The sequence below is a fragment of the Canis lupus genome, chromosome 1, assembly GCF_003254725.2.
Source record: "Canis lupus dingo isolate Sandy chromosome 1, ASM325472v2, whole genome shotgun sequence".
Lineage (NCBI taxonomy): Eukaryota > Metazoa > Chordata > Mammalia > Carnivora > Canidae > Canis > Canis lupus.
In genome coordinates, this window is record NC_064243.1 from 118,809,431 (window position 1) to 118,836,075 (window position 26,645).

Sequence of the window (26,645 nt, forward strand, 5' to 3'; positions counted from 1 at the left end):
TGCGCCACCCAGGGATCCCGGTGTATTTTATCTTCTTACAGGTTTCAGTATATTCCGGGTTTTCTCGGGGAGCCTCTCAGTATTAAAAAACATGTATATACATATGTCAAAACTTACCAAATGTGCACTTTAAACATGTGCATTGTAGAGTGTGTCAGTGAGAGCTCAGTAAAGCTGTTAAAACAACAAACAACAGATCCTTCTCATGCTCGCCCTGTGTCGGGGCGTGGAGGACTGTCAGGTGGGGGTGGGGGGGCTCAGACAGGAGGGCTTTGGGAACCAAGACGCAGGGCTGACTGAGGAGTGGGGGCCCGGAGAGGCAGAGGGTGCTCCCACCACGGTGCTTGGCACTCCTGGGTACAGATATCCCGGCTAATGCAGCGTGGTGGGCACTTGGCCAGGGGAATGGGGCAGGGGACGAGACGAGGGAGTGAACGAACCTGTCGGGGGAGGGAGGGCGGAGAGCCTCACTTCTGAGTCCCGTTGATGAGGCAGGGGCAAGACCCCGAGCAGAGGTGTGGAGAGATGAGGTGGCATGGCACGCTCATTCATGGGGTTGGGATGCAGGCACACGAGGCCTGAGTGGGTCGAACTGGAGGAGGGATGGGGTGGGGGACAGAGGGTGGGATTGGGACAAGCTTCCTCCCCACAGTCTAGGAGATGAGTGGGGGCAGGGAGGAAGGTGTCTGCCCTGGGATAGGAAGCTGTTGGGGTCAGTGCCTAAGAGGTAGTAGGAACAGGTCTTTCAGGAGGGACTGGCGGGTGGACAGTCCTTGGTAAGAGGTGGGCATGTGGGCATGTGGGAAGGTGTGCCAGATTTAGGTGTGAGTCCCTGTCTGCCACTTGATAGCCATGTGGCTTTCAGAAGTCCTTTGGCGTCCGTGAGCCTCAGTCTCCTCATCTGCAGGATGGAGACAACATCACTGTCTTAACAGTTGGCTCCATAAATGTGAGCGGGCTTCGGAAGTGGCGAATCATCCCCATCAGATGTCTTTGCGGTTGCTCTAAAGTGGATTTTTCTTTCTGACCTTTTAGATCGCCAGTGTCCTGACATCACAGAGCCCCTCTGTCCTCCTCACTTTGGTAAGTAGCTGGTGTCCGGGGACCAAGCACCACGGGGAAGGGTTTTAGGGAACCATCTGCCCCCGCAGATTTGGAAACCAGAGGAGGAATGATGGTCAGTAACACGTAGCGACACCTCACTCGGGATGGCTGGGTACATCCAGGACCACATCTTCCATCCCCAGTGTCCCCAGGATCTGCTGTGTCCTGCCAGAAGGCCTCCATGGACAAGATACCACGCCTACTCCAAGGGTTAAAACCCGGCTGGGGGATGCATTTGTGTCAGGCCGAGCTCATGGACTTTGTGGATGTAGAAGATCAATGAGCTTCCACCCTGTGTCTCCTCCATCGTTAATAGAGTTTTAAAAGCACACCCGTGGTTTCTGCCTGTGAGGTCACCTGGCTGCTTTGCATCAGATTTAGAATTGGGTGCACTGAATGGGGGGCCTGCCACAGCCTGGGGGCGGGGTGGGGTGCACGGTGGACCCCTCACATAGGGCCGTGGGGGCACTCGGGCTGCTGCGAAATAGCTCAGAGAAGCAGCCTGCTTTCCTGCTTTCTCTTGACCTTGGGGAGTTTCAGATATGGAGAGTGTACAACCCTTCTTCCCTCCCACAGTGACCTTTGTCTCCCTCATTCATCGATTCTTTTTCAGAGATCGTTCTTGGTGGTTGGGTTTTTTTTGTTGTTTGTTTGTTTGTTTTGTTTTTTTAAGCACTTCACATGGTCTCTTTTTTCCGCTCTGCTGTTCTGATGGCTGAGCAGGAAGATTAGGTGAGATGATTGTGGGCAGAGATGGCCCAGTGTGTTTTCTTTGAGGGCCAGTCTTAAACATTGGCTTGCCATTCTTGAGGAAGAAGGGCTGTTTAAAACACCTTGGCTCTCCGGGGATGGCACGCTCTTCTCTGAGTCCCTTGTTTTGTCTCCTCTCCTTGGAGAGGACTTGGCGTCTCCTCCCAGTTGGGGGAAGGAGAACAATGTACCACAGCTCCCTGGTGTCACTGGAAGCACCCATCATGCCTGAGTTGGGTTCTACCCACATCTCTGGGGGCGCTGGATTTGACCGTGCATTTTTGGATCTTGTCAGGGGGTAGGGTGTGCACACTTGTGTGCCTGAGGGAGGTGGGGCCAGCCTAGGAGAGAGATTGGTCTGTGCCTGCATGGCCTGAGCTGGTTTCAGCAGGGCGGTCTGATGGAGGGGGATCTCAGGCACCTGGGATACTATGTGTGGCCCCCATCCTCCCCGTTCAAGCTGGGGCAGAGGAAGGACAGTTTGCCTTTGTGCAGGGGGGAGGGCAGGGTTGGCTGGGGGTTGCCTGAAAGGCAGGAAGGGATGCTGTTGATGGGCAGGGGTGAGGGCTCCAGGTTCTTCCCCAGTCTGAGGCTGGATGTAGGAGGCGGGCCCACCCCCCAACAGGTGGCAGGGACCCCGCAGGGCGGCCCCTCACACTCCCTCTGTCTCTGCAGCGTGGCGTCAACACGGACAGCGGCAGTGTCTGTAGGGAGGCCTCCTTCGAAGGCATTAGCAGGTGAGTCCCGGGGCCCCCAGAATGGTCTCCATCCTCCCCCCGGTCACCTCTTCACCAGCAGGCCTTGCCCTATCTACAAGCCGGACACAAAACATGTGGGCAGGAGACTGCTAAGGAGTTGGATTGGGAATTTTGAGAAAATGTTTAGAAAAATAATTTGCCAAAAATTCCACTTCTCTGTTGAGCTCCATAATGCAAGTGCAGACCTGCCCAGGCTCGGGGAGCACATGCGGGGGGGCCAGCCCTCCCTCCAGAGCCCTGTGCTCAGCACTGTGGTCTTTGCTCTTCTCAGCCCCTCCCCTCAGTCCTGGCTGCTAACGTCTCCCCCCGCCTGAGTCCTCTGTTGTCCCAGTCTCAGAGAGGGACCCCCCTGCCCTGCCCTTGCTCCCCTCGTTGAGCTCCAGGCCGATCCCCCAAACCCTTCTCCCCCTTTCTGGGCCTCCCTGGGCAGAAAGGCAGATGTGGGGCCAAGGTGGGGCACCGTGCCCCCCGTATCCCCCCTCACACCGAGGCCCCTAGAGTGTGCTCCCTACAGCCGTGCTGTGTCCCTGGGATGGCTGGTGACTGGCATGTGTGGTGGTGGGGGTGATCTGTGGGGCCCCAGGCTGCAGCAGAGGAGCCCTTGAGAGGAGGCATCTGCTCCTCCAGGCCGCTGAGCGTGGATGGCCCCCAGCCCTCCTCCTGGGCCTCTCTCCCCAGCTCCCCCCGTCCCCCACTGCACTTCGCACCGCTCCACTGTGTCCTGTCATCCTTTGCTGGACCTGGGCGGTGACAGGAAGCGCCTTATAATTATGTATGAGCTGGAGCCACAGGGAGTTTGTGCGTCTGTGTGATGTAGGGGTGATTAGGAAGGATTATGAGCTCATAAATATGTATCACTCCCCCAACGGTAAGAGCGGAGGGGTGGGGGCGAGTATCAGGTTTGCTTCTCATTGCTCAAATCCCTGCATCCTCTTGGGAATTTCCCCGCAGTGGCCACGTGCTTGCTTTTTGGAGTGCTGGCCACGGCTGCTGTCCACCCCCCCCCCCCCCCGCAGGGCCCGGCGCGCTGTAGCCTGTCCTGGGCCCGGCCTCCCTGCTCTCCCAGCACCGCCAGGTGCTCCCTTGCTCATCTGCCTTGACCAGCACCAGCATCCGCGTTCCCATGGGCTGGCCCCTCCGAGGCCGGGTCTCTCTCTGCCTTGGGGGCCGGCCCTGCGTGGGAGGACGGAGCCCTCGTGGCCGCCTCACTGACCGGTGCTTTAACCTTAACGGAGCTTGCCATCGGAGCCTCAGCTCACCCAGGCATAGCGTGCTGTTGCTCGGGCTTGCCCCGGGGGCACAAAGGGCTCCTGCTCTCTCCCGGAGCCGGCAGGGAGCTGGTGCCCAGTGAGCAGTTGTTCACAAGCACATCCCTGTCAAGCCCTGTTGGCCCCTCAGCCTCAGTCTCCCCATCTGTGCAGTGGGCCAGGTGGGCTTCGGGATCACTGATTCTAAGGCTCTCAGTGCCAGTGAGTTGTGGGTTCTTTGCCTGCCCCCCTGTAGAGGTTTCTGGTGCCAAGAGTGCCTCCCCAGCACCCCAGGAGCAGGTCTGGCCTCCCTTCAGTATGCGGACCTCAGGCTTCATCCCCTGTTGCTCCGTGGGACCCCCCAGCCCCTGCCAAGAGCCCAGATGAGCCTGCGCTCTGCCAAACCAACCCCCACCCCACCCGGTCGGCGTTCGGCAGCTTTCTTGGAGAGCCAGGGACTGCCTGAACTTTGCTCGTTTTCCCTAGGCACGGGCTGGGCCCTCCCCAGTCTGTAGTCCAGTCCGGATGGGGCTGACCAGGTGGGGTACTCCCCAGCCTTGAGGGAGCCCCCCCCGCATGTTTCCATATCCCTGTGTCTTGGCTGATAGACTGCTGGTGAGAGCCCCCCAACGTGCCTCTCGGCTTTACAGTCCTCTGGCCTGCCTGGGCTCCTCCCCCCCTTCCCACTGGGGCCCCTGTCGAGCAGCTCGGCCCTCCGGGGTTGCTCTGTTGGGTAGGAGTCTGTGCTGGGTGCCCCTACCCTGCATGCCGGGGGTAGGACTTGGGGCCCCAGCGTCCACCTCCAGCAGTCCGCCAGCGTCTTCCCAGTGGACGCTGTGTTCCCCGGGCTCTGGGTGCAGCTCGGTGCCCTGCCTCCCACTCCCCCTGGCTGCAGGCACCTTGACTCTGTCCCCTCGTGGCTTCTGCCATCGTCCTTGAGGGCAGCTGCAGCTCCGCCACTACATTCCCCTGCTTGCCGCGTCCCCAGCTGTTCACTGGGGATAACAATAGCCTGTTTCCTAAGCAAGGTGAGTCTTGCTCTTGTCCTACTTTCCATCAGTTTCTATCACCGGTTGCTTCTCACTGCCCTAATAAAACATCTTATTCCTGGAAATTTTGGTTTTGACCCTTTTGAACTTCTCTGAAATACCACACAGGTTGGATTTCTTCCTCACTTGCTGTTGCAGAAGTTCAGGTTTGGCCTCTAGGTTGATGTTGATGGGCCTCCCAGCCCACCTTTATCTGTTGGCCTGGGGGAGGAAAGAGCTTATGGTAGAACAGGGGCCTCACCTGTCCACCCAGTCCAGACCCCTGGGCACTGGTCCAGCGGGGGACAGTCAGCCTGTGACCCTCTCTCCAAATGTGGCTCCTCGGGGTTGGCCGCCTCTGGGCCTGTGACCCTGGTGGGGTTGTGGGTTTGGTTCTGGGAGACCTTAGACCTCTCTCAGCCTTCTCAGGTCAGGGGCAGGCCGCTTGGTGCCCACAGCAGGGAGTGTGTCCTGTCTCACAGTGTTGGGGACGGTGGAGAACCAGGAGCAGAGGGCACAGGAAGACAGGAGCGTTGTGGGGGTGGTGGACATGCACTGGGATCTCCCTACGGCCAGGAGCCCCCAGGGTCACCAGGAAGGGTGTCTCTGTCCTCCCTGGGATGAGGGAAGCAGGCAGGGACAGTCTGCTGGGCTTTGTGCTGAGTTTGGGCTCTGGCCCAGGCCACAGCTCCGTGTGTGGCCACACTGGGCCAGGGCTAGCTCCCACAGAAGGTATGGAAGGATCATACACCCCATGGGCTCTGGCTGGAGAGTGGGGTCAGGTGCTCCTCCCCCGGTCCTGCGGAGGGCACGGCCAGGGCTGTTCTGTGGCCGAGGCTAGCGGGAGCTGAGGTGAAGAGGGTCGTGGTGCAGTGAGGAGGGTGTGGGGCTTCTCCCTGTGGGTGCCCCCCACGGCTGCCTGGAGCCCCTGGTTCCTGTAGCCTGGGAGAGAGGCAGACATGATGGATCCTTGCTAGCATCTGAGGAGGTAGGCTTGAGAGCAGATTTTCCTGAGACAGAGAAAGAGAGAGAGAGAGAGAGAGAGAGAGAGGCTGACCATGAAGGAAAAGATGATCTGTGGGGGCCAGGTGGCCCGTGGGGGTGCCTTCCTGGCATGAGACCGTTCCCTCCAAAGCAGGCAGACTGCCCAGGAGCCCTGGGCCAGGGCACTGAGTTACGGAGGGCTCAGCTTCGTGCTGTTGTCAGAGAGAAGTGTGGCCGATACTCTTCATCAGCTGGTTATTCAGGATAAGCGTATTTCTTATCTCCTGGCATTTACTTAAATTGCCTTGCATATTTGAAGACAATTGGTTACAAATTAATTCCATTTAAATAAGCAGTTAAATATGAAATTGCTGAATTTGAGGGTTGCTAATGTAGGAATATTAATATTCAAAGATGTGAATTTTTCAACCCAGGAAATGGAGGGACTTTGTTAAAAGCTGATGATCACAACCAAACGCCAGTCTGTGGTGTGGGTGGGGACTTGGCCTTGTGGCTCCTGTTAACTTGCTTATCGAGTTAATATTGGTTAACTTGGGCTTCGTATTATGGTCCGTGGAATCTCCATGAGGAGATAGGAACCCACCCCAGCCCTTAGGAGGGGTGGGCAGTGGGGGCCCCTCGCAGGGCCTGTTCTCCAGCAGACCTCACCTCCTTCCCGGGCTTAGAAACTGCAGGGAGAAGGCCAGGGACTAGGGCAGGAGCGTTGGGGCCCATCCTATTTAATTTTTGTCACCTGGCTGCCAGGCCGAGCCCACCAGGGGATTACCCTAAGCTTCCAGGACACCTGCTTCCCACCCTCATAGGCAGGGTGGGTTTGTTGTTGTTTTTACCCAATTGATACACGCTCGTCGTAGAAAATGCTAACCAGTGCAGAGGCAAAAGCAAGGAATATCCAGATTTCATCACCCCAAGTTAAACCCCATCAACACCGTGGGGAGTGTCTTTTGGACTCTTCTCTGTGTGTGTCTGGAATGTTTCTCTGAGTATTTCTGTATCTGAGTGCCCTTTCGTGCGAGTCTTTGTGTTTTAAGGGTGGATCTTTCTGTATTAGTCTAAGTGTATGGCTGTGTGGGTGTGTCGACATGTCTGTGTGTTGCGTGTACATCTGTGTGTGTGTGTCTGTGCCTCTTCCTACGGGCATGCCTGCCTGTGCATGTGTTCATCTTACCTGTGGTGTTTGCACCTGTGTCTGTGTGCTGGGTCACTTTGCCGCTCACGTGTCCAGTAGGTGCATGTGTGTATGTGTACGTACATTTTGTAAAGTGAAATTTTACTGCTGTGTTTGCCTGCCGAGTAGATAGGCCATTGCTTTTCCTAACGTCAAAGTGACATTTGGGGAAATGGGAGGCAGAGTCTGCGTTGTCGTCTTGATATATGTCATCTGCTGCTCTGTTCTTGACTCTGAACCATACTGGCTGCCTGTGGTCTCTTTCATATTTCACAGGTAGGGCTTTGATTCTACAACATTTCAGGTGACTTTGAGTTAGTCTTATTTGTGTAGTTAGGAGTTCTGAAAGCTTTGGAGGTCTGGAATCCTCCCAGCCTGTTAATGCCCCCTTCCCACTTCTCTCCTCTGTCCTTCCTTCGTCAGTGGGCTCAGCCAGCAGTGGGGGTGCCAACTGCACAACCACGGCGTTAGAGAAGTATTTTCAAACACTGGCAACAGGGCCATGGAGAGTCCCTGCTTGGTCACGAGTCACCATGCCCTGCATTTAATATCCTGACCTGAGATGGAGCAGGGCTCAGAATCCAGAGGATTGAAGGCTTGCCCCAGCTTCTCTGCCAAGGCCTATATTTTGTTTGTGTCGGGCCATGCTGTGCTTCCCCAGCTCTCTCAACACCAGCTTGAGCTCAGGGTCATACATGATGTGCCCCCAATCTGATCTTTTTGTCTCCTGGGGCCCCCTTTTCAATTATGGTTATCTTGTTAAAGAACAACTTTTGGCTTTATAGATTTTTCTTTATTTTATGTTTGCCTTTTGTTTCATTGATTTCTGTGCTTTTTAATTCCCTTTTAATTTCTTTAGGTTTGTTCTTTCTCTAGCTTCTTGAGAGAGAAGAAAGGGACATTTTTGCGATGGGAGCTTAGATCATTTGTTTTCAGTGTTCTTTTCCACTAAATAGATACATTTAGAGCTATCAGTTTTCCTCTGGGCATTGTTTACCTGCATTTCACCAGTTCTGATAGTTCATGCTTTTATTTTCTAATTTTGTTATTTGTTTTTTGAACGGGTCTTTGGAAGTGTATTGCTTAATTTCCAAATGAATTGGTATTTTACAATTTTCCTTCTGTTACTGATTTCTAGTTTAATTCTACTGTAATCAGTGAGCATTTTCTGTATCTCAGTGCTTTGAAAATTGTTGAAACTTGCAGTGTACGATGACTATGATAAATGTTTCTTGTGTGCAGCATTGAACGAAAGTGGAGAGGAAGGACTTTGTTCCCCATCTTAGGGGAAAGCTTTTCATCTTTGACCATTAACTATGATGTAGGCTGTGTGTTTTTTGTAGATACCTTTATCAGGTTAAGGAAGTTCCTTTCCCCAGTTCATTGAGTGTTTTTATCATGAAAGGTTGTTGGATTTTGTAAGATACTTTTTCTACATCTTTGTGGTTTTGTTCTATATTCTGTTATTATGGTGTATTATATTGATTACTTTTGTCTATTGAAGTAACCTTACATTCCTGAGATAATCCAACTGGATCATTATATGTTGATGGATTTTGTTAGTATTTTGTTGAAGATTTTTTCTTTGTGTGTGTGCGCCAATGTTCATAAGAGATTTCCATGTATAGCTTCTTGTGATGTCTTGGTTTTGGAATCAGGGTAATCCTGAGTTTGTAGAATGAGCTGAGAAGTGTTCCTTCCTCTTCTAGTTTTTAGTAAGAGTTAGTGAAGGATTGGTGTTAACTCGTTTTAAAACATTTGGTATTCATGATGAAGGCATTTGATCCAGGGCTTTTCTTTGTGAGAAGGTTTTGATTACTAATTCAGTCTCTTTACTTGTCATAGGTCTATTTGGATTTTTTTTCTTGTATCAGTTTTGGTAGTTTGTGTCTTTAGGAATTTGTCTTTTTCATCTTGGTTATCTAGTTATTGCCATATAGGTCATTATATTCTCTTATCATACTTTTAATTTTTTTAAATCAGTAATAATATATCACCTCTGGTCAGTAACTTGAGCCTTCTCTCTGTTTCTTGGTTAGTCTAAAACTATCAATTTTTCAGTCTTTTCAAAGAACCAATTTTTATTTCATTGATTTTTCTCTATTGTTTTTCTGTTCTCTATTTCACTTATTTCTGCTCAAATCTTTGTTCTGTTCCTTCTGCTTGCTTTGGGTTTAGTTTCCTCTTCCTTTTCTAGTTTTTTTTAAAAAAGATTTTTATTCTATTTGTGAGAGAGAGTATACACATATGTGGGGGGAGAGGGGCAGAGGGAGAGAGAGAGAGAGAGAGAGAGAATCCTGGCAGGCTCCACACTCAGTGCGGAGCCTGACGTATGGGGCTCGATATCAACCCTGAGATCATGAGCCGAAATCAAGAGGCTGTTGCTCAACTGAATGAGCCACCCAGGTGCTCCTTCTTTTTCTAGTTTCTTAAGATGGAAGAGTAGGTCATTGGTTTGAGATAACTTTCTTCCTTTTTAACATAGGTATTTTTAGCTAGTAATTTCCTTGTAAGCACTACTTTAGCTACATGCTGTAAGTTTTGGTATGTTGTATTTTTGTTTCCATTTGTCTCAGGGTATTTTCACTCTCCCTTGTGGTTCATTGACCTATTGGTTATGTAAGAATATAAAATTTAATTTCCACAGATGAATTTTTCTTCTGTTACTGATTTCTAATTTCATTCCAGTGTGCTTGGAGGACATACTCAATATGATGTCATCCTTTTAAGTTTATTGGGAGTAGTTATATGGCCTAATATATGATCTATTCTGGAGAATGTTCCATGCACATTTGAGAAAATGGGTATTCTCCTGTAGGGTGGAATAGTCTAGAGATGTCTATTAGGTCTAGTTGGTTTACAGTGTTGCTCAAGTCTCTTATTTCCTTGTCATCTTCCATCTAGTCTTTCCATCCATTACTGGAAGCAGAGTATTGAAGTCTCCAGATATTGAATTATTTATGTCCCCTTCAGTTCTGTCAGTTTTTGATTTATATATGTTGTGTCTTGTTAGGTGCATATACGTTTATAATTATTATGTCTTCTTCATGAATTGATCCTTTTATTTGTATAGAATGTCCTTCTTTATCTTTAGCAAAATTTTTTGTCTTAAGCTTTGTTTTGTCTGATGTTAGTAGAGCTGTCCCAGCTCACTTTCGGTTTCTGTTTGTGTAATACATCTTTTCTCTTCCTTTCACTCGCAACCTCTTTGTGTCTTTGACTCTAAAGTGTGTATTTTTAGAGCATTTCCTCGGATCATATTTCTTTTAATTCCTTCTGTGAATCCTTGCTTTTTAATTGGAGAATCAAATGAATTTACATCTAAAGTGATTACAGATAAGGAATCACTTCCTTCTGACATTTTGTTATTAGCTTCTCTATGTCATATGTCAAATTTGTTCCTCAGCCTCTCCATTATGACTTTCTTTTGTATTTAATTGACTTTTTGTGGTACATGGTTTTTATTCCTTTCTTATCTCCTTTTCTATATGTTTTTAATTATTTTCTTAGTTGTTACCTGGGGGATTATGAATGACCTCTTAAACTTATGACTGCCTACTTGGCATTAATGTCACCTTAATTTCAGTAGCATACAACAACCTTGTTTCTGTATGGTTGCATGTTGTCCCCTCCTTTGTGCTGTTGCTGCATACAGATGGCATCTTCACATGTTCTGTGGGTCAGTACAAATTTACAATTATTGCTTTATGCAGTTTCCTCTTAGGTCAGAGAGGAGGACAAAAAAAATACATTAGTCCTGTCTCTGTACTTGCCTGTGTAATTACTTTTCTCAATGCCCCCCCCCCCCCCCCTTTTTTTTCATGTGGTTTCAAGTTACTCTCGTGTTCTTTCACTGAAGTCTGAGAGATTCCTTTTAGGACTTGTGGTAGGATAAGTGTTCTAACAATGAACTCTTTGTTTTTGTTTATCTGGGACCTTTTTAATTTTTCTTTCATTATAGAATATTTCTTTCTAATCATAGCTTTGCTGGATATAGAATCTTGGTTGACACATCTTTTTTTTTTTTTTTCATCCTACTGCCTTTTGGCCTTTATGGTTTCTGATAAGAAATCAACTATTTATCTTATTGAGAATTCCTTGTATGCCATGCTTTTTTTTTTTTTTTTTTTTTCTCTTACTGTTTTCAGGATTTTGGCTTTGTCTTTTGACAGATTATGATATGTCTGAATGTGGGTCTTTTGAAATTTATCCTTTTGGAGTTTATTGGGCTTTGTGGATGTGTAGATTAATGTTTTTCATTAAATTGGTGAAGTTTGGGGGCTTTCCCCACCAGATTCTTCTTTATCTTTCTCCTTTTTTTTCTGGGACTCCTATTGTGTATATGTTGGTATACTTGACAAAGGAGACTATGGCTGCTAGGTCTGCTTAGCAAGAGTAGAGGATGGTGTTTTGCAGCCAAGCAGCTTGTTCTCCAACTAACCGTGCTTAGACAACTTGGCCTGGCTGCAAGGCTGCTGGAGGAAGTGAACAGCAGGCCTTCTATGGGCCAGAGGGTCATGAGGAGGGCTTGGGGCCCTCTCTTGGTATGTCTTGAAAGAGGTATTTCTGGCTGGGAGATGATAGACCATTGAACTAATAGGCTTGATTTTTTTTTTTTTCTCTACAGGTTTAATGTCAACAACACCATTCTTCATCCGGAAATTGTGGAGTGGTGAGTATTGCCTGTGGCTACTTTGGCTGTTTATTGTGCTCCACTTAGGAAGCTGAGAGACCCTGCTGTTGCCACCTGCTCCATCTCAGAAAGCCCCTCAGACAAGATGGTCCCCCAAACAATGCTCATCTCTTTTTTTTTTAATGTGTCAGTTGGTCTGTTTTTCAGAAAAGGCATGAGTCACTTGAATGTCAATTAAATTTCTCTTATCTTTTCCTTTATTTAGGAGTCTTTAAAAAATCTTCTACTATAAATGAGCCACACTTATATAGCTCAGAGTAGATAATGAAAAGAGTAAAAATAAACATCATACATAATCCTATTACCAGAAAGGTAAACATATTTTCCTCATGTTGGGTCTGTGTCCTGACAAGTTGGCATCCTGTTGTATGTGTTCTTAGGTTGCCTGCTTCCCTCCCTTGCTGATACTGGCAGCCTGTGCATACCTGCAGCATAATTGGTTTCTGTTAGGTCACAGCAAGGCATCACCTTCTCAGCTTGGGCATTATCTCTATGGGCCCTGGGAGTGGCCCTCCAATTCTGATGTGCCACCAGTTTTCTTCCTAAGCTGTCAAGTTGCTCTTTGATAGCAATGAAATATCTCTTGTTTGTTCTATATCTGCACTTACTCTGAATATAGAGAGAAATGAAGCAGGGCCTTTGGCACGTCCTCACTTGAAATGGGGAGGTGTGTGGACTTTTCATGTCTGACGCTAAGACCATGTGGTCATGTTTCCCCATCTAGTAGGGAGATCTCGCTCCTCTAGCCTTGGAGTTTGGGAACCCTGTGAGGGGAAGCACAGTCAGGAAGGAGGAGAGGACGATCCAGGCCTCAGGCCTACTTGTTCATAGGCAGTCTGACAGGCAACGGCTGGGTTGGCTGTGGTGTCAGCTTGAACTTTGTCTTAAGAGAAATGGGAACCATGGGAAACCTTTGAAGGATTTGAGGAGAATGATAAGGTCATGTTTGCATTTTAAGCAGTCATTTTAGCCTCAGACTGGAGACTCAGTTGTAGGGCAAGAGAGGTAACAGGTTGCCAGTTAGGGGGCTGCTGCAGGGTCCAGGTGGCAGTGAAGGGTGATGTGACAGTTGAGAGTAGAGTGGTGATTAAGGGGAACACCCTGGGCGGAGCTGACTGTGACCTGAGTAAAGGGTGGAGTTGAAGGTGACTCCAGTTTTTTGTCTTCCAACAGCTGGGTAGCATGCCACTGGGATGGGGAGGGCTGGCAAGAAAAGGTGCTGTGGCAGATCAGGGACTTATTTGGGGCATGCTGAGATTGAGGTAGGCCAGAGGTGGAAATCTGAGTGCCGTCATAGGCATCAGTGCTGACCGTGGGAGCGCTGGAGGGCAGCCGCATAGGGTCTGAGGATGGCGCCGGTGTCCTTTCAGCACACAGCCGCCTTTTCTTGTTTTTATAAAGTAACAGATGCCAGGCCCATCTGTAGCTCCCTGTTGACAGAAGAATAAATCCCAGATACTCAGGAATGGTCCCACACCCACTTACGCCCCCGCCTGTGACATTCCCTCCTGGCCACTTACAGTTGGGTGTTCTGGAGACCATACTGGGTGGTACGCTTCAGCATCTCCCAAGGAATAAGTCATTAGTTTGTTACTTTGGAACAAGCATGCTTTAATTCTAGTGACATTTCCAAGGCTCTGAGGTGGATTCCACATTCAAAAGAATACCCCCCAACTTTATCAAAGCCAGCAGCAGAAAGGACTTATTTGGCATTTGATGGCAGTAGAACTATTTTAGAAATGTCACATTGTCCTTACTGCCTCAAGGGTGTGTTTTAATAGTGTGGGTGCTCGCCTCTGTAGTGACTGCAGTCGTTCTCGAGTGAGATCCATGGTGGTCACGATCACTGCTCTAAGTGAAGGATGGGTTCTGGGTGGAATGGCAGGCTGGCCCCTCGTTTACGGAGAGCAGGTTTTCCCTGTCATGAAATTACGATTCACTGACACATTTTTGGCACCTGTGTCCTCAACGCTTTCATTACCCCCTCTGTCTAGACCCCATTAGAGTGGCTGCCTGGGGTGATAGAAAAATCCTCCACAGGCAAATCCAAACTCTAACCCCAGCCGGCCATCCTCACTTGATTGTTCTGAGCCTCAGTTTCATCTGCTAGTGGCGATGCAGTAATACCTAACTTGCGAAGAGTCACCAAGTATCTTGGACCATTCAGGCTGCCATAACAACTTACCATAGAGAGTGGCCCATAAATAACAGAAATGTATTTCTCACCATTCTAGAACCTGGGAAATCCAAGATTGAGGAGCTGGCCGTCTCAGTGTCTGGTGAAAACCCACTTTCTGGTCCTTAGATGGCTGTGTTCTCACAGCCTCCTCCCAAAGGCAAAAGAGACGGGGAGCTCTCTGGGGTCTCTTTTATAAGGGCACCAATCCCATCACGAGAGCTCTGCCCACATGACCTGTTCGCCTCCCCAAGGCCCCTCCTGTGAATGCCAACACATTGGAGGTTAGGTTTCAACATATCAGTTTTGGAGGGTGACACATACTCAGCCTATAGCACTGAGCCTTGGATTCCTCACGTGCAAAGCAGAAGTGCTCTCCCTTAATGAATGATGGCTCAAGGCTTGGATGAAAGCAGAAGTCAATCAAGTGTTAACTCAGCTTAGTACAGTGTCTGTCGCCTTTTGAGACATCTGTAAGATACGGTGCTAAACACTTGACATCCGTCCCCTTATTCAGAGAGGTATGCTGTTTCTGCCCTAAGCTAGGTGCTCTGATTATCCCCATTCTGCAGATGAGGAAGCTGAGGCACAGGGAGGGGATTTGCCCAAGAAAAAGGCAGGAGGATGGTTCCAGGGTCTTGTGTTGCTCCTTGTGTATCTGACGGGCACCCTGGAGCGGTGGGAGGGGGTTTTGGCTGAGTTTCAGCCGTGCCCTCCGGCCTCTTGGCCACGGAGACGAGGCATACTCAGAGGGCCTGGCGTGGCTCTTGTGTGAGGCCAGCGTGTGGTGAGGTGGGGGCCGGGGGCCGAACAGCTGAGCCGGCTCCAGCTCCATACCCCCTGCCACTCATGTGCCCCAGCTCCCAGTCAGCGCTGGGCTGGGGGGCTGGGGGCTGGGGGCCTGGGATTCCTTCTGGCCTGATGGAGGCAAGGAGCAGCCCCCCCGGCACAGAGGATGCTTCCGTCCTCATTGCTGTTTTCGATATCACTCATTTCCTTTCTGCGACTGCTTTATTGTTTCCCATCCTCTCAAGCAGTGCTTTTTGATTTCCGGTAAATTCCTCTATAATCGCACTCTCCCCCAGAAACAGGAGATCATAACCGATAATTTCTTTTCTCGTGCTGGGTATTGCAGTTCGAATGGGGAGGTCAAAAGTTGAACCTTAAGAGCAGGCGTCTCACTTCCATAATTTAGGCTGTGCTTCCACTCTCCTGTTCCACAGCTGATTAAATTGATCTGAAGTTAGGTTAGGAAGTAAAGGGAGATACTTTTGTAGAGTCTTAATAGCTCAGCACCTTGGATTCCGGTTAAGTACCTCTGGAAGCGTCACAGAAGAGCAAGCATGTCAGCAACCGCCGTGTGCCTTCTTGGGTTTTCAAGTGAGTCTGTGTTAAATTGAGTCACACGCCGATTTTAGAACTGTTAATTACACAGAGCGAAGGTGTCCTGCGTGTATTAATCACGCAGTGGAATAACACATCTGTTTCTACTTCCCTGCCTTTGTGTGCACGGGAGACGGTGAGGTGTGGATGGTTCCGGGGCAGGAGCGCGGCAGGATCCTGCGTCCTGGGTTAATGTGTCCCAAATTAGAAAAGATACGTGGATGATGACCTAGATTCTTGGTGGGTGTGTATGTGTGTGTGTGAGAAAAGTATTCCAGTTGGGTTGCTGTCTTTGTCTCCTGAGGAATAGATGTTTAACGCCACGTTAACAAGAAAGCCAGGTAGACAGGGGGTGTCTGAGGGCACGGTGAGGCCTTGAATGACCGTGCGCCAGGAGGTAGGAGGTGGGATGTGGGCACCTCAGACAGAGAGGAAGACAGGGCACAGCGAGGTGGACCCTCCCAGGCCTCCGCTGAGTGCAGCCCACGTCTGCTTGGCCCACGTCCAGTCTCAAGCACACTTAGCTCACTGCTGAGCGAAACCACCCTTTTCTTCATGGCTCTCATTTCTTCGAGAGGACTTATTGGTTGAGCCTCCCGAGGATATATAATTCCAAGGAGCTCTCTCGTTTCTGTCCCCTCCTGTTGTTCTGGGATTTTATCCTTTGCAGCACCAGGTCATGGGGTGTGGAAGGAAAGGACATGGGCTCCCCTGGCCTTGAGGCCCTGCCCGCCTGCCACAGGCCCATCCCCCCTGCACATTCATCTCCAGGAGAGAAGGAATCTCGTCCCTTCCAGTGGCTTTTGTTCACCACGGCGGCACTTGGATGCTTAGAGACTGATTTTGGATATACTTCATCCTGTCTTGCTACTATTTTAATCAGCAGCAGAGTCATTCAGACCTCAGCTAATTAATGTCTTAATCCTGAGTTTAATGCCCAGAGGCTGTTTTGTGACCTATGCATATTTAAGGGGGAAAAAAAAACCCAGATTGCACAAATAAATCTCAGCCTTGTCCAGTTTTTGACATTTCTAGCCTGTTGTAGGGGATGCTGGGCCTGGCCTCCCCTCCTCCTCCTCCCCTGCCTGTGGCACTGTCTGGGTATGATGATGGTCAGGGGCATGGCCACAGGCCTGGGGACTCTGCAGGAGTCCCCGCATCACCTGCACGTCTGCCACCTCCTCTTTCCAGTCCAAGAGCCTGAGCCATTTTCGGCCCAGACTTCTTAACTGCATACATGTCGTCCTGTCCCAAGCCTGGGTCCTCTGATCCTCGTGGAGGAGGTGGCCTTGATCCTTTCCTGGAAATAGAGGACTTGCAGATCCTATTTCTTACCGCCATCCCACACATCCTGGAGCCAAGCAAGGCCAGGGCTGAGCCTGACACCAGGCGGCCCTCCCTCTGCAGGCCCCTGGGACAACAGAAGTTGGACCATGGCAAAATCCCTGTTTCCTCATCTTTTCATGTCCAGGAATAATAGAAGTAGCCTCGTCAAACTCAGCACAGTCAGTCCTTCCTGAAGATAGAGGGAAACTGAATACTGGAAAGTCTTATTTTTTACAGTAATCTTAAAAACCATTTCTGGTGCTTGTGTCCTGGAGATACTGGGCCAGGCTGGACACCTGGCACCTGGACAGGACTTAGGCCCAGAGTGCCCTGTGGGTAATCAGGTGAGCCAGCACGCAGCAGATGCCTGTTCTCAGGGCCTTTTAAAGCTCGGATTCAGTTGGGCCAGGCTGATTTTGTTGGAGAACCAACTGCCTTTGTGGCATAATTTGTCCTGGTTTGTTTGACGGGTTGTGTGCATGTGTGTGTGTGTGTTTTTTAACGTGACTTAAAAATAAGTTCTGAGTAAATCAGGTAGAGGCCTCGTTTTTCATCTTCCTCCAATTCAAATTGGGAAAGAAAGCAGGCCTCAGCATCAGTGGTTGGAGGTTCTTGCATCTCTGATGGGAAGAGAGTGTGGTTTGGGCACCACGTCTCCTTGGAGGAGAGGTCGGCGGCCTGTTTTTCCCAGCCCCTCTGCAGATCCGGGTGCTCTTGCTGCAGGGAGGGGCTGAGGGGAGAGCCCATCATGCAGTTGGCTCCTGGGGTTCAAATCCTGGGGCTGCCTCTTCCTAGCCGCGTGGCTCAGGGCAAGGCCGTGGCTGTGGCAGTTTGGGCTGCTGGAGCCTGTGCAGGGCAGGCCTAGCTAAGCGACATCCCACCCTGGCTGCCAAACTCCCCAGGGTGGAGTGGAGGAAGCCTCTTTTTCTTTTTGAAAAGAGCCATGAGCTCTCAATTTGGGCAGTAAGGTGTTTTCCAGGTTTGGTGCAACGCCCAGGTACTATTTCTAACCCTGATTCCTGCGTGTCTGTTTTGGGCCAAGCCCTTGGGGTGCTGCAACTCTGCCTTCCAGGACCACGGCCTTCTGGGGAGGAGACTTAAATGTAAGAGAAGTCAACGCATGGTGGCTCTCTGAGGATTCCTGTAGATTGCCCTGGAACTGTAGGGAAGGGGTACGAGGTGTGGGTCAGGTGGGAGCTGGAGGTGAAAAGGCCTGCGCGGAAGAATCACTGCGGGGGTGAGTGCAGGCAGGTGTTGGAGACAGGCATGGGAAGCCTCAGGAGCAGTCGAAATCCATCCCGAGGACATTTAGAGGCCCCCAAAGCTTTTAAGCAAGGAAAAGCATGGTTACATTTGTGTTTCTTAAAGATCCTCAGCCACTGTCCGTGAGCAAAGAGGCCTGGAGGCAAGAAGAGACTGGAGAGTTGTCCAGGCTGAAGGCAGTGGGGTCTGGATGGAGGGAAACGGAGGGTGTGAGAGAGGTTGTAGAGGTAGAACTGCAGCCCTTGGTCATCACTTGGATGTGAGAGCAATGGGCAGATGCCAGGAAGGTGTATGGGATGCCCTGCAGGTGTCTGTTTAAAGCAGCAGGGTTGGGGTGGAGCTGTGGGCTGAGCTGGAGGCACCTGGAGGACCTACAGGTGGAAGCACAACTGAGAGGCCTGTGCCAGAGATGGGGGTGGGGGGTGGGGTGGTTTGGGAGCAGGAGAGGGAGATGGAGGGGGGGTGGCAGCCCAGTGGTGCCAGAGGAGGCAGGGCTCACTGTGCTGCTTCCTCTCAGCGGTCACGGAATGCCTGTGGATTTGGCAGCCTGGGGTCCTTCTCCCACACATTGGTGAGAGAGGGGCTGGCGGGGTGGGGTGGGAGGCTGAAGGAGAAGAGTGGGGTGTGGGAGGAGATGGAGGAGAGGTCTGAGATAGAACACGAAGCTGCTCCCACTCCCCTCCCAAAGCAGCGACGGCTATGGTCTCCCGTCCAGAAATGTGGTGGAGTAGCTGGGGATAGAGCTTGCCCGGAGGAGGAAGGCGAGGAGGTGGGTGTGGTCACGGGGGCCAGGTGGGCTCCAAGCCCAGGCGTGTGTTGGGGTGCTGAGCCGGAACCACCCCTTCCCTTGTAAGTGGGTGGGTGGAGGGGAAGGCTTGGAGTTAAGGGGATAGAGAGGAGTTCATTCGTGCACTGAGAAGGGGAGGAGGCCCGAAGAGGGGGTGGGGGGATCTTAGGGAGATAAAGTTGAAAGGAGCCCTCCTGCCCTCGTGCCCCCATGCAACTCCTAGCACAACTGGGACGGTGCCGAGGCTGGTGGGGCTGACGACGGGGAGCTTGCCATCTCATGCGCGCTGTCGCAGACTTTCCTGCAGGCCTGGTGGCCCGGGCTCATGCCTGCAGCAGGCACAGGCCCCGGCTCAGCCCTCTTGGGGGTTTGGCCAAGCCCATGTGGGTGTGTGGGCACAGCACCTAGGGGTCTGAAATGTTGGCAAGGGTGGTGGCTGGCAGGATGCACCAGCGATCTCAGCCGAATAGAGGGGCAGAGGGCTGGAGGTGGGCACAGCCTGCGCCCGGTTCCCACCTGTGTTGTTGCTCTGGTCATCCCTGCGGTGGAGAACAGAGGCCCACTCCCCACTTAGCAGGACTCAGCAGGCGGCAGTGAGGAGCGAAGCACCAGGGGCTGCTAGGCTACCCTGTGAGTGGATTTGGACCTCGGGAGCTGAGCTGCCCAGGCTTTGGACCCTCACCTCCAGGGCACAGGAAGCAGCTTTCTGTTTTCCAGGTGGCACTGCGCCCAGCCCCCCTGGTGGAGAGAGACACCTTATGACTATCAAGAGCCAGGCGTCAGGCTTCAGGGCCTGCTTCCTCAAGAAAGGAAGGATATTTGTTTGGAAAAAAGTCTCACCGGGCTGAGGGGCTTATCTTTTCCACATTCCCCAGAAGGTTTTACGGTCTTAGGAGGGCGTCACGGTGCTGCAAGATGCCTTCGTCACTTCCCCGTGACAGATGGCTGGCTGTCCCAGCTGGATGGCACCATGGAGACAGTGTGAGTCACTGGCTGGCTTGGGCTGCTTCTGTGACGTCCCCAGAGGTTCGCTGCCTCTGATGGAGGTGGGAGCACCTCCGCTGCCATCCTTGGCCTTGGTCAGGCTTCAGGGCCCTGCTGACAGCGGCTGGACGAGGGACACACTGAACGGAGGGGCGGGCACTGGTCTACCATCGTCAGACACTCTGGCCCTGCTCGTCTGCGGGGTGCTGGAGTGTGTTTTCTGCGTGAGAGGGAGAGGTAGTGGAGGTGCGTCACCCTGTGTAAAGGAGGTGGAGCTGGCCAGGGGGCATGCACTGGGGACGCTGGGCTGCCGCTGAAATGCCCATGGCCTGGAGTTGCTTATCTGAAGCGGAGGCTGAAAACAAATATTTACGTGGCTTCTCTAGCTGAGTCTTACTTGGCAATGAGGTTGATTGCAAAGACCAGGGACCTAACCAAATTTGGACAATTTAACATGAATTTATTGAGCGGGCCCCAGGACCCCTGGGAATCTAGTTGCTAGAGGCAGAGCTGAGTCTGGGAAGGACAGCAGGGCCTCTTGGTTGCACCTGCCTGCCCCGCACAGCTCCCCTCTCTTGTCTCCTCCTCTCTGTACACCTGCCGTTTCCACATTCTTAGCTGTACTCCTGGCTGGAAGTGGCTGTTACCACCCCACCTCCAACCCCTGGGTCCGTAGGGGGCCTGACGGGGCCGGGAGATATATTCCTGGGCTGCCCCAAGGGCAGGTGGGTGGGTAGACCTGCCGGTAGACCAGGTGACCTCTTCAGCTACCTGGGCAGAGCCCTGGGAGTCTGCACATGTGATTCAGGTCCGGCAGCCTTGCAAGGTAGATTCTATCCCCATGTTGTGGATGGGGAAATGGAGTCTCAGTGAGGCAAGATGTCTGGCTGCAGAATCTGGGTTTCTTCGACCACGCACAGTGGTTTCCAGATCTTATAACTAGAACCAGCCTGCACACCCAAGTCTGGCGTTAGATCAGGATGGGCAGTGCTGAGTGCAGTGTGTCACTGCTGGGGCGCGGTGGCCCGTCCTGCCGCCACCCCCACACCCCAGTGGCCCTTCTGCAGCCTGGCTGGGCACAGGCTGGCTCTGTGCTCCTCCCCAGGCTGTGCAAGGTGTGGTGCATCCCAAAGTCTCCCGGAGGTCGGCCAGGGGTGGGGGTGGGGCGGTCCAGCCAGTCCCTGCTGGGCATCACTGACTTTGCCACTTTGTTCTCTCTGAAGCCGGGTCTTTAAGACGGACATGGAGCTGGAGGTTTTGCGTTACACCAACAGAATCTCCAGTGAGGCGCACCGGGAGGTAAGCGGGGCACAGGCTCCTCGGAGCGCCCTTGTAGCGCGGGTGGGCAAGCAGCATGGCTCTGAGTGGGGCGAGAGGGCCTTACTGAGATGGATGGTCCCGGGGTGGCCCTGTCCCCTGTGCCATGTGAACGGGTAGCAGGTGTTGCTTCTGGCAGAGACCCAGTGGTGGCTCTTTTCTCTTCCCCGATGGGCGCAGGACAGGGACAGCAGGACCTCTGCCCCAGTTCCTCACCTTAAGACACCCACCCCACCCTCTGAATATTTCCCAGCAAGAAGTCCTCACTTCCAGGCGGGTAGGGCTCTCCGTCCTGGCACTCCTGCAGTTCCTGCTCCTTTTAAAGGATCTCCCACCCTTACCCGTGATTCAAAGACATTGATTACCGTCCTCTGTTTTCCAAAAACAGCCTCCCTCGCGTGGCTCTTTCCCAACCTTCCCACTTCACCTGAGGAGCAAGAGCAAATAAGGAAGCGTATTTCTCATAGGACGTTCAGGGTGACTGGGAGAGCCTGGCGCCTGCTTAGTGACGGCCACAGCTTTGCATCACGAGACAGATAAGGGTCATTGGTGGGCCACAGTCTCTTGCATGAGTTCGTTTTGTGTGTGTTTAATGACAGCTGAACAAAGGAAACCTTTGAGGATAGGATCACTGTCTGAGCATTAAGTATTCACCAGACATCTTGGTTAAATCTTGGCCGCCATCCGTCTGCCGCCACCTGAGCCATGTAGCTTGGTGCCGGGTGCTCACGGGCTCCCAAATGGAAGCGCCCCACAGTGGTTTAAATAAACGGTATGGCTCTTGGAGCTTTAAAAAAGTTCTAATTCGTCACATGTCTGCACCACTGTGTGCACATATCATTTTTTCTTTTTTTTTTTTAAGAAGAGATTTCTTTTGAAAAAGAGCTATACATTATTTATAAGGCAGTGTTACTTATCTGCTTAATACAAATGTCTTTGCTTAATATCCATCCTCCAGGTAATGAAGGCCGTAAAAGTGGGAATGAAAGAATATGAGATGGAAAGGTAAGCCGCGGTGTTTCTCTGGGTAAAGATTAAAAGTAAAAAAAAAAAAAAAAAAAAAAAAACACAACAATTTATGTTCTCTGAGCAAGTAAGTACCAGATGAGGCGCCGCAGCCCCGCGCGGATTGAGTGGAGACCATGAGCAGGGCTTCAGTGCCGGGTGCAGGGCGTTTGTCTTCCGACTGTGGCCACCTCCCTGGCTCTGGGCAGTGTCTGATGCTGATGGTCTTTGATGACTTTTCAGGATGGCTTAGTGCCCCATCAATCCACTCTCGGACTCGGTTTCTGCAGTTTGCAGGGAACTTTACCAAATAGCTGCCATGGTGACTCTGAAAGCCGCTGGTAAAGCAGCTTGCCGTTGTCCTGTGTAAACAGTGCCATTACGTCTGCTGTGCTGGGACGACTGGGTCAAGGAACGGTTAAGTGGCTCGTAAAGGGGCACTCCAGCGGCCTCCAGCGAGCCCCTGCCTCCCGCCCACCCAGCCCTTCCTGGGGCGGCCCGGCCGTGATGAGCTCCTCAGCCCGGCTCTGGGACCCAGGGCTCAGCACATGCTGCTCCTGGCTGGAGGAAGCCCTGGGGTCACACCCACACTGCCCCGGTGGCTCTCCTCCCGCCTAGGTCCTGGGGCAGGAGGCCCCCCATCCAGCATCTCCCCACCAGTGACAGTACCATCTGGAAGCTCTGCTGGGGAGAGGACATAATGAGAACTGCGTATTTGGCTTCCATCCCCCAGTTCCTGGCACAGAGCTTCTAGAACCCTTCTAGAATTCCTTCAGGGAGAGCGTCCCTATTCACAATAAGCCCCTTTCAGGCACACCTGAGCGACTCTTCGAAGGTGGGGGCTGGTTGCTAGAGGAACCTCCAGAGAAAGCTTAAACAGGCTGGGGCGGAGGGGTGCAGGGCAGGCATGGAAGCTCCTCGCCCCTTCCCCCTTACCTTGCCCTGGGCACCTGTCTCCTGTTCGCCCTTCCTGAGCTGTATCCTTCCCAATACAGTGGTAATAGCGCGTAAAGCACTTTCCTGAGTTCTGTGAGCCGTTCTAGCCGTTATCAGACCCAGGAGGGGGTCATGGCAACCACCGGTTTATAGCCAGGCTGTCATAAGGGCCAGAGACCTGGACTTGTGACTTGTGTCTGAAGCGGGGACAGGCTTGTGGGACATGGCCCTTAACCTGGGAGGTCTGTGCTAACTCTGGCAGTTGGTGTCAGAATTAAAGTGTAGGACGTTGAGTTGGTGACCACGGAGAAGTGGAAAATTGCTTGGAGTGAGAAACCCACACGCTTGGTGTCAGAGTGTTGTGAGGACAGAAAAAAAGAGTTGCACCTTTACAGCCACCTGCATTCTGGGCTGCCCCTTCCTACCTGGCCTTGCAGGACCGTGGTGCTGCCTCCCCTTCCCCACTTTGCAGAGCCCACCTGGGTGCCGTCAGGGCCCGCTCTGTGTCCACGTGCCCCTCACAGCCTTTCTGGTCTGCCCGCAAGTTGTCTGCGCAGCGGGCGGCGGGGGGGGGGGGGGTGTTCACCGTCATGTGGCTCGGGGACAGGCATTTTTTTCCGAGTCTAACCCTGAAGGGAGTCCAGTACAGAGGGCGTCTGTATTTCTGTCCTCTTACCCCGGGTAGAAAGAGGTTAATGTGGCTTTGAGGGTCCCCGTTGCTGTGGCATCCAGGAGGGGACATGGAGCATGAGCTTCATCGAGGACCCAGCTCTGTCGCACTGGAGGAGGATGGGGACGGGCACACAGAGCTGTCCCAGCTTTTGCCTTCACGTGGTCTGCTGCCACGTGGTGTCTGCTCTGGTAGTCCCAGAGTCCTCGCCCCCGACCAGGATCTGGGACAGGAGTTCTGCGGGGCTGCCTGGGAGGTGGGCCGGGCAGCGGTCCCCCAGACGGGCACTGCCCCACAAATCCGTTCCCAGCTGAATTGGCCCGTGGCTGGTGCCTCGAATAAAAATAACCCAGAAATTAGAGCAGGACTAGCTTGCCCCCGAGTGGAGCCCTGCGGTCTCCTGCGCGCCGGCGGCCTCGTGTCCTCAGCTGCTGGCAGTCCTGCTCCAAAGCTGGCCCCTGGGAGGCACCTGAGCTGCCCTCCCACCGGGGTCCAGAGCCTGAGCCTCTGCAGCTCAGGCTGGCCTGTGCAGCTCTGGCCAGGGGCCCTCGGAATATTCCCCCAGCTCCCTATCCCCCACCCAAGGCCGTGGACGTCTGTTTTCTCTTCTAATGAGAAATTTCAAATACCTATCACCCTCTGCAAAAAAGAAAAAAAGAGTAGGGCAGTGAACCTCGAAGTCCCCACCAGGGTTTTTGTCTCCTCTTGTTTGGCTGTGGTATTTAAAACCGAACTGACGTCATGTCAGTTCAGGTGTCAGTGCAGCCGGAGGTATCTCAGGGGTTGGGGACCTTTGCCCTTTACAGGGACCACCACAGCTAACCAGATTACTAATTCCTTAATCTTGTCACTACCTGGCCCACGTCGGTCCGTTTGCGTTTGCGTTGGGATCCAGAGGCTGCACGTTGAGTTTGGCTGCTGTGTGAAGGGGCCTCTGTTCAGCTGAGCTCTGGGGACATCGTACCTTTGCCTTCAGACTACTCGGTCCCCCCCCCCCCCCCCCGCCCTCCATTCTGTCCCCTGGCCCCACAGCTGTGTCCTCTGTATCAGGGGACACTCTCAGAGGAATGAGCCTGAAGCTCACGCCGGAGCCTCCCTGAGGGAGCCCAGGGGCATTACTTCCACTCCACTGGACATGCGAGGTGTGTGCACTGTTGTGTACCTACTGTATACCTTGCCGCCCGCGGGGCTGACTGTAGGAGGTATGCCATGGAAGCGGTGCCTGCCCTGGGAGCAGAGAGCGGGAACCTTCCTGGGGTGCAGGGTTGGGGGGTTGGGGACTGCGCCCAGGAATAGCTGAGGCAGAGAAGATGTGAACAAGAGACGGAGTCTGTTTCTGAGGGACAGGTGGGCAGGGTGACCTGTGGGGGCAGAGGGTGTCACCCCCAAAGGCGGTGGGAGGTTGGTTGTCCTGGGACATTGTCACGTCTTGGGGTGTCCCTGGCCAGGCTCGAGGAGGGCGCTCCCTACCGCCGGTGCCGCCCAAAGCCCGTGGGGACACTTGCAGTGGTGAGCATGCGGGCTGCTGGCTTCCCTCTGCCCCGAGCCTCCTCCCCACTGGCACATTTCTCTGTCACTGCCCAGGGTGGGTGGGGGGGTGGGGGTGGGCTGCGACACAGTTTGTGGTCTGCGTCCTTGGGAGGCTGGAGGCTTCTTGAAGTCCCGTCTCCTTCATGCGCAGGGTCTGCCCCACAGGTGGTGTCAAGTCTGTGTGGGGGGCGTGGATGGGAGACAGAAGGAAGTGGCCTGAGCTGTGCTTTGCTGTCCTCTGTCCCAACGTGAGCTTTTAGACTCCTTCCTTAACTAGGTGGGGCTATAAAATCTCCCCTAGCGCAGGTGTTGCTTCGCCGTAGGGTGTGACCGTTTTAGCGCAGGCCACACTGATTCCCGGGGAGGCCCAGGGTGGCCAGACTCCTGTGCAGGCCACCGACCCACAGGGGTCCAAAGAGCATCCTTAGACCCTGCGGGACCTTCTGCCGGGAGCGTGGCCAGCCCCAGCCCCAGCCCCACAGAGGGACACAGGGTCAAGAAGAGCAGGGACTGGTGTGCAGCCGGACTGGAGGCAGGGGGCAGTAGGGGACAGGGGCCGGGGGGCGCTGAGATGGGGCTGATTTTCTCAAAAGAGGGCGCACCATCAAGGCAGTGGGTGCTCAGACTAGGGCTGAAGAGACGCTGGCCGGGAAACCGAGTCCTAAGCCTCATCCCTTTTTGTTGTTTTATTATCAGAGGCTTGTCATAAAATCTTGAGGGCATGCAACACACACACACACACACACACACACACACACACACACAAAAACGAAAAGAAAGCGAGCTGATGGCGTTTATGAAGACCCGTCCTCCTTTGTGCTGTGCCTGTGAATAGGGTTTTCAGAGGAAACGATCATCTTCCGCAATCGAGGTGTGGTAAATTGTGTTAGGCCAATACGACGTTACCGTGCGGGTAAATGGGGCGCTAACAGCAGGGCCCAGTCAGGCGGTGCGTCGCCGCGTCCTGTTATCTCGTGTTAGTGGCGGAACCAGCTTGTGGCCGGCTGGCGTGGGGCCGGCAGCTGGAGCGGTTACCTGCAAACACTAATTTAGAGCATGCTCAATTGGCTGTGTAAGCAGGTCCCGGCTCACATTTGCCACGAGGAGATTAATAACGATGTTTTTTGACAGCCTGGACCTTAATTGAAATTATGTGGTCTTCCTCTCCAGGCTGTACAGGGGGGCGTCCGGGGCCTTCCAGGACAGCCTCCGTGCGGGTTGTGCGAGGGCTTTATGAGGCCAGAGGGTCTGTGAGGTGCGGGTGGGGGGGTGAGCACGGCCGTCCTGCTCCCCAGGTCGAGGAGGACCCTGGCCCTGCCTGGAGACCGTCGACAGGGCCTGGGTTTTCTCTGCTCACGCCTCCTGCTTTCTTCCAGGCCTTTATTAATGCAGCGCTTGCCCCCCGCGCTGAGGTCTGTGGCCTTTCCCTGCCCTCTGGCCGGATGGAGCAGGGCACCTCCTGGGTGTTCAGTGTGCCCGCGGAGTCCGGGCTGGGCTGCGAGAGGGGGGCCCGGG

General features: G+C 52.8%; 1 protein-coding gene and 1 long non-coding RNA gene across 3 annotated transcripts in view; one reads left to right on the top strand and one right to left on the bottom strand.

The window, feature by feature from the left end:
• Positions 1-26,645, top strand: part of PEPD (peptidase D) — a 109,644-nt gene that overhangs the window by 23,948 nt on the left and 59,051 nt on the right. For both annotated transcript variants that reach the window (XM_025425197.3, XM_025425198.3), the window contains 5 exons: positions 1,036-1,083; positions 2,530-2,591; positions 11,688-11,732; positions 20,896-20,971; positions 21,948-21,994. In XM_025425197.3, coding sequence (XP_025280982.1) covers positions 1,036-1,083; positions 2,530-2,591; positions 11,688-11,732; positions 20,896-20,971; positions 21,948-21,994 — 278 coding nt within the window. The remainder of the gene's footprint in view (positions 1-1,035; positions 1,084-2,529; positions 2,592-11,687; positions 11,733-20,895; positions 20,972-21,947; positions 21,995-26,645) is intronic.
• LOC112645566 (uncharacterized) lies at positions 13,380-22,734 on the bottom strand. The gene is made up of 3 exons (XR_003127128.3): positions 22,664-22,734; positions 19,529-22,356; positions 13,380-13,671 (listed from the first exon to the last, which is right to left on the bottom strand). It is a non-coding gene; the product is annotated as an uncharacterized LOC112645566 (long non-coding RNA).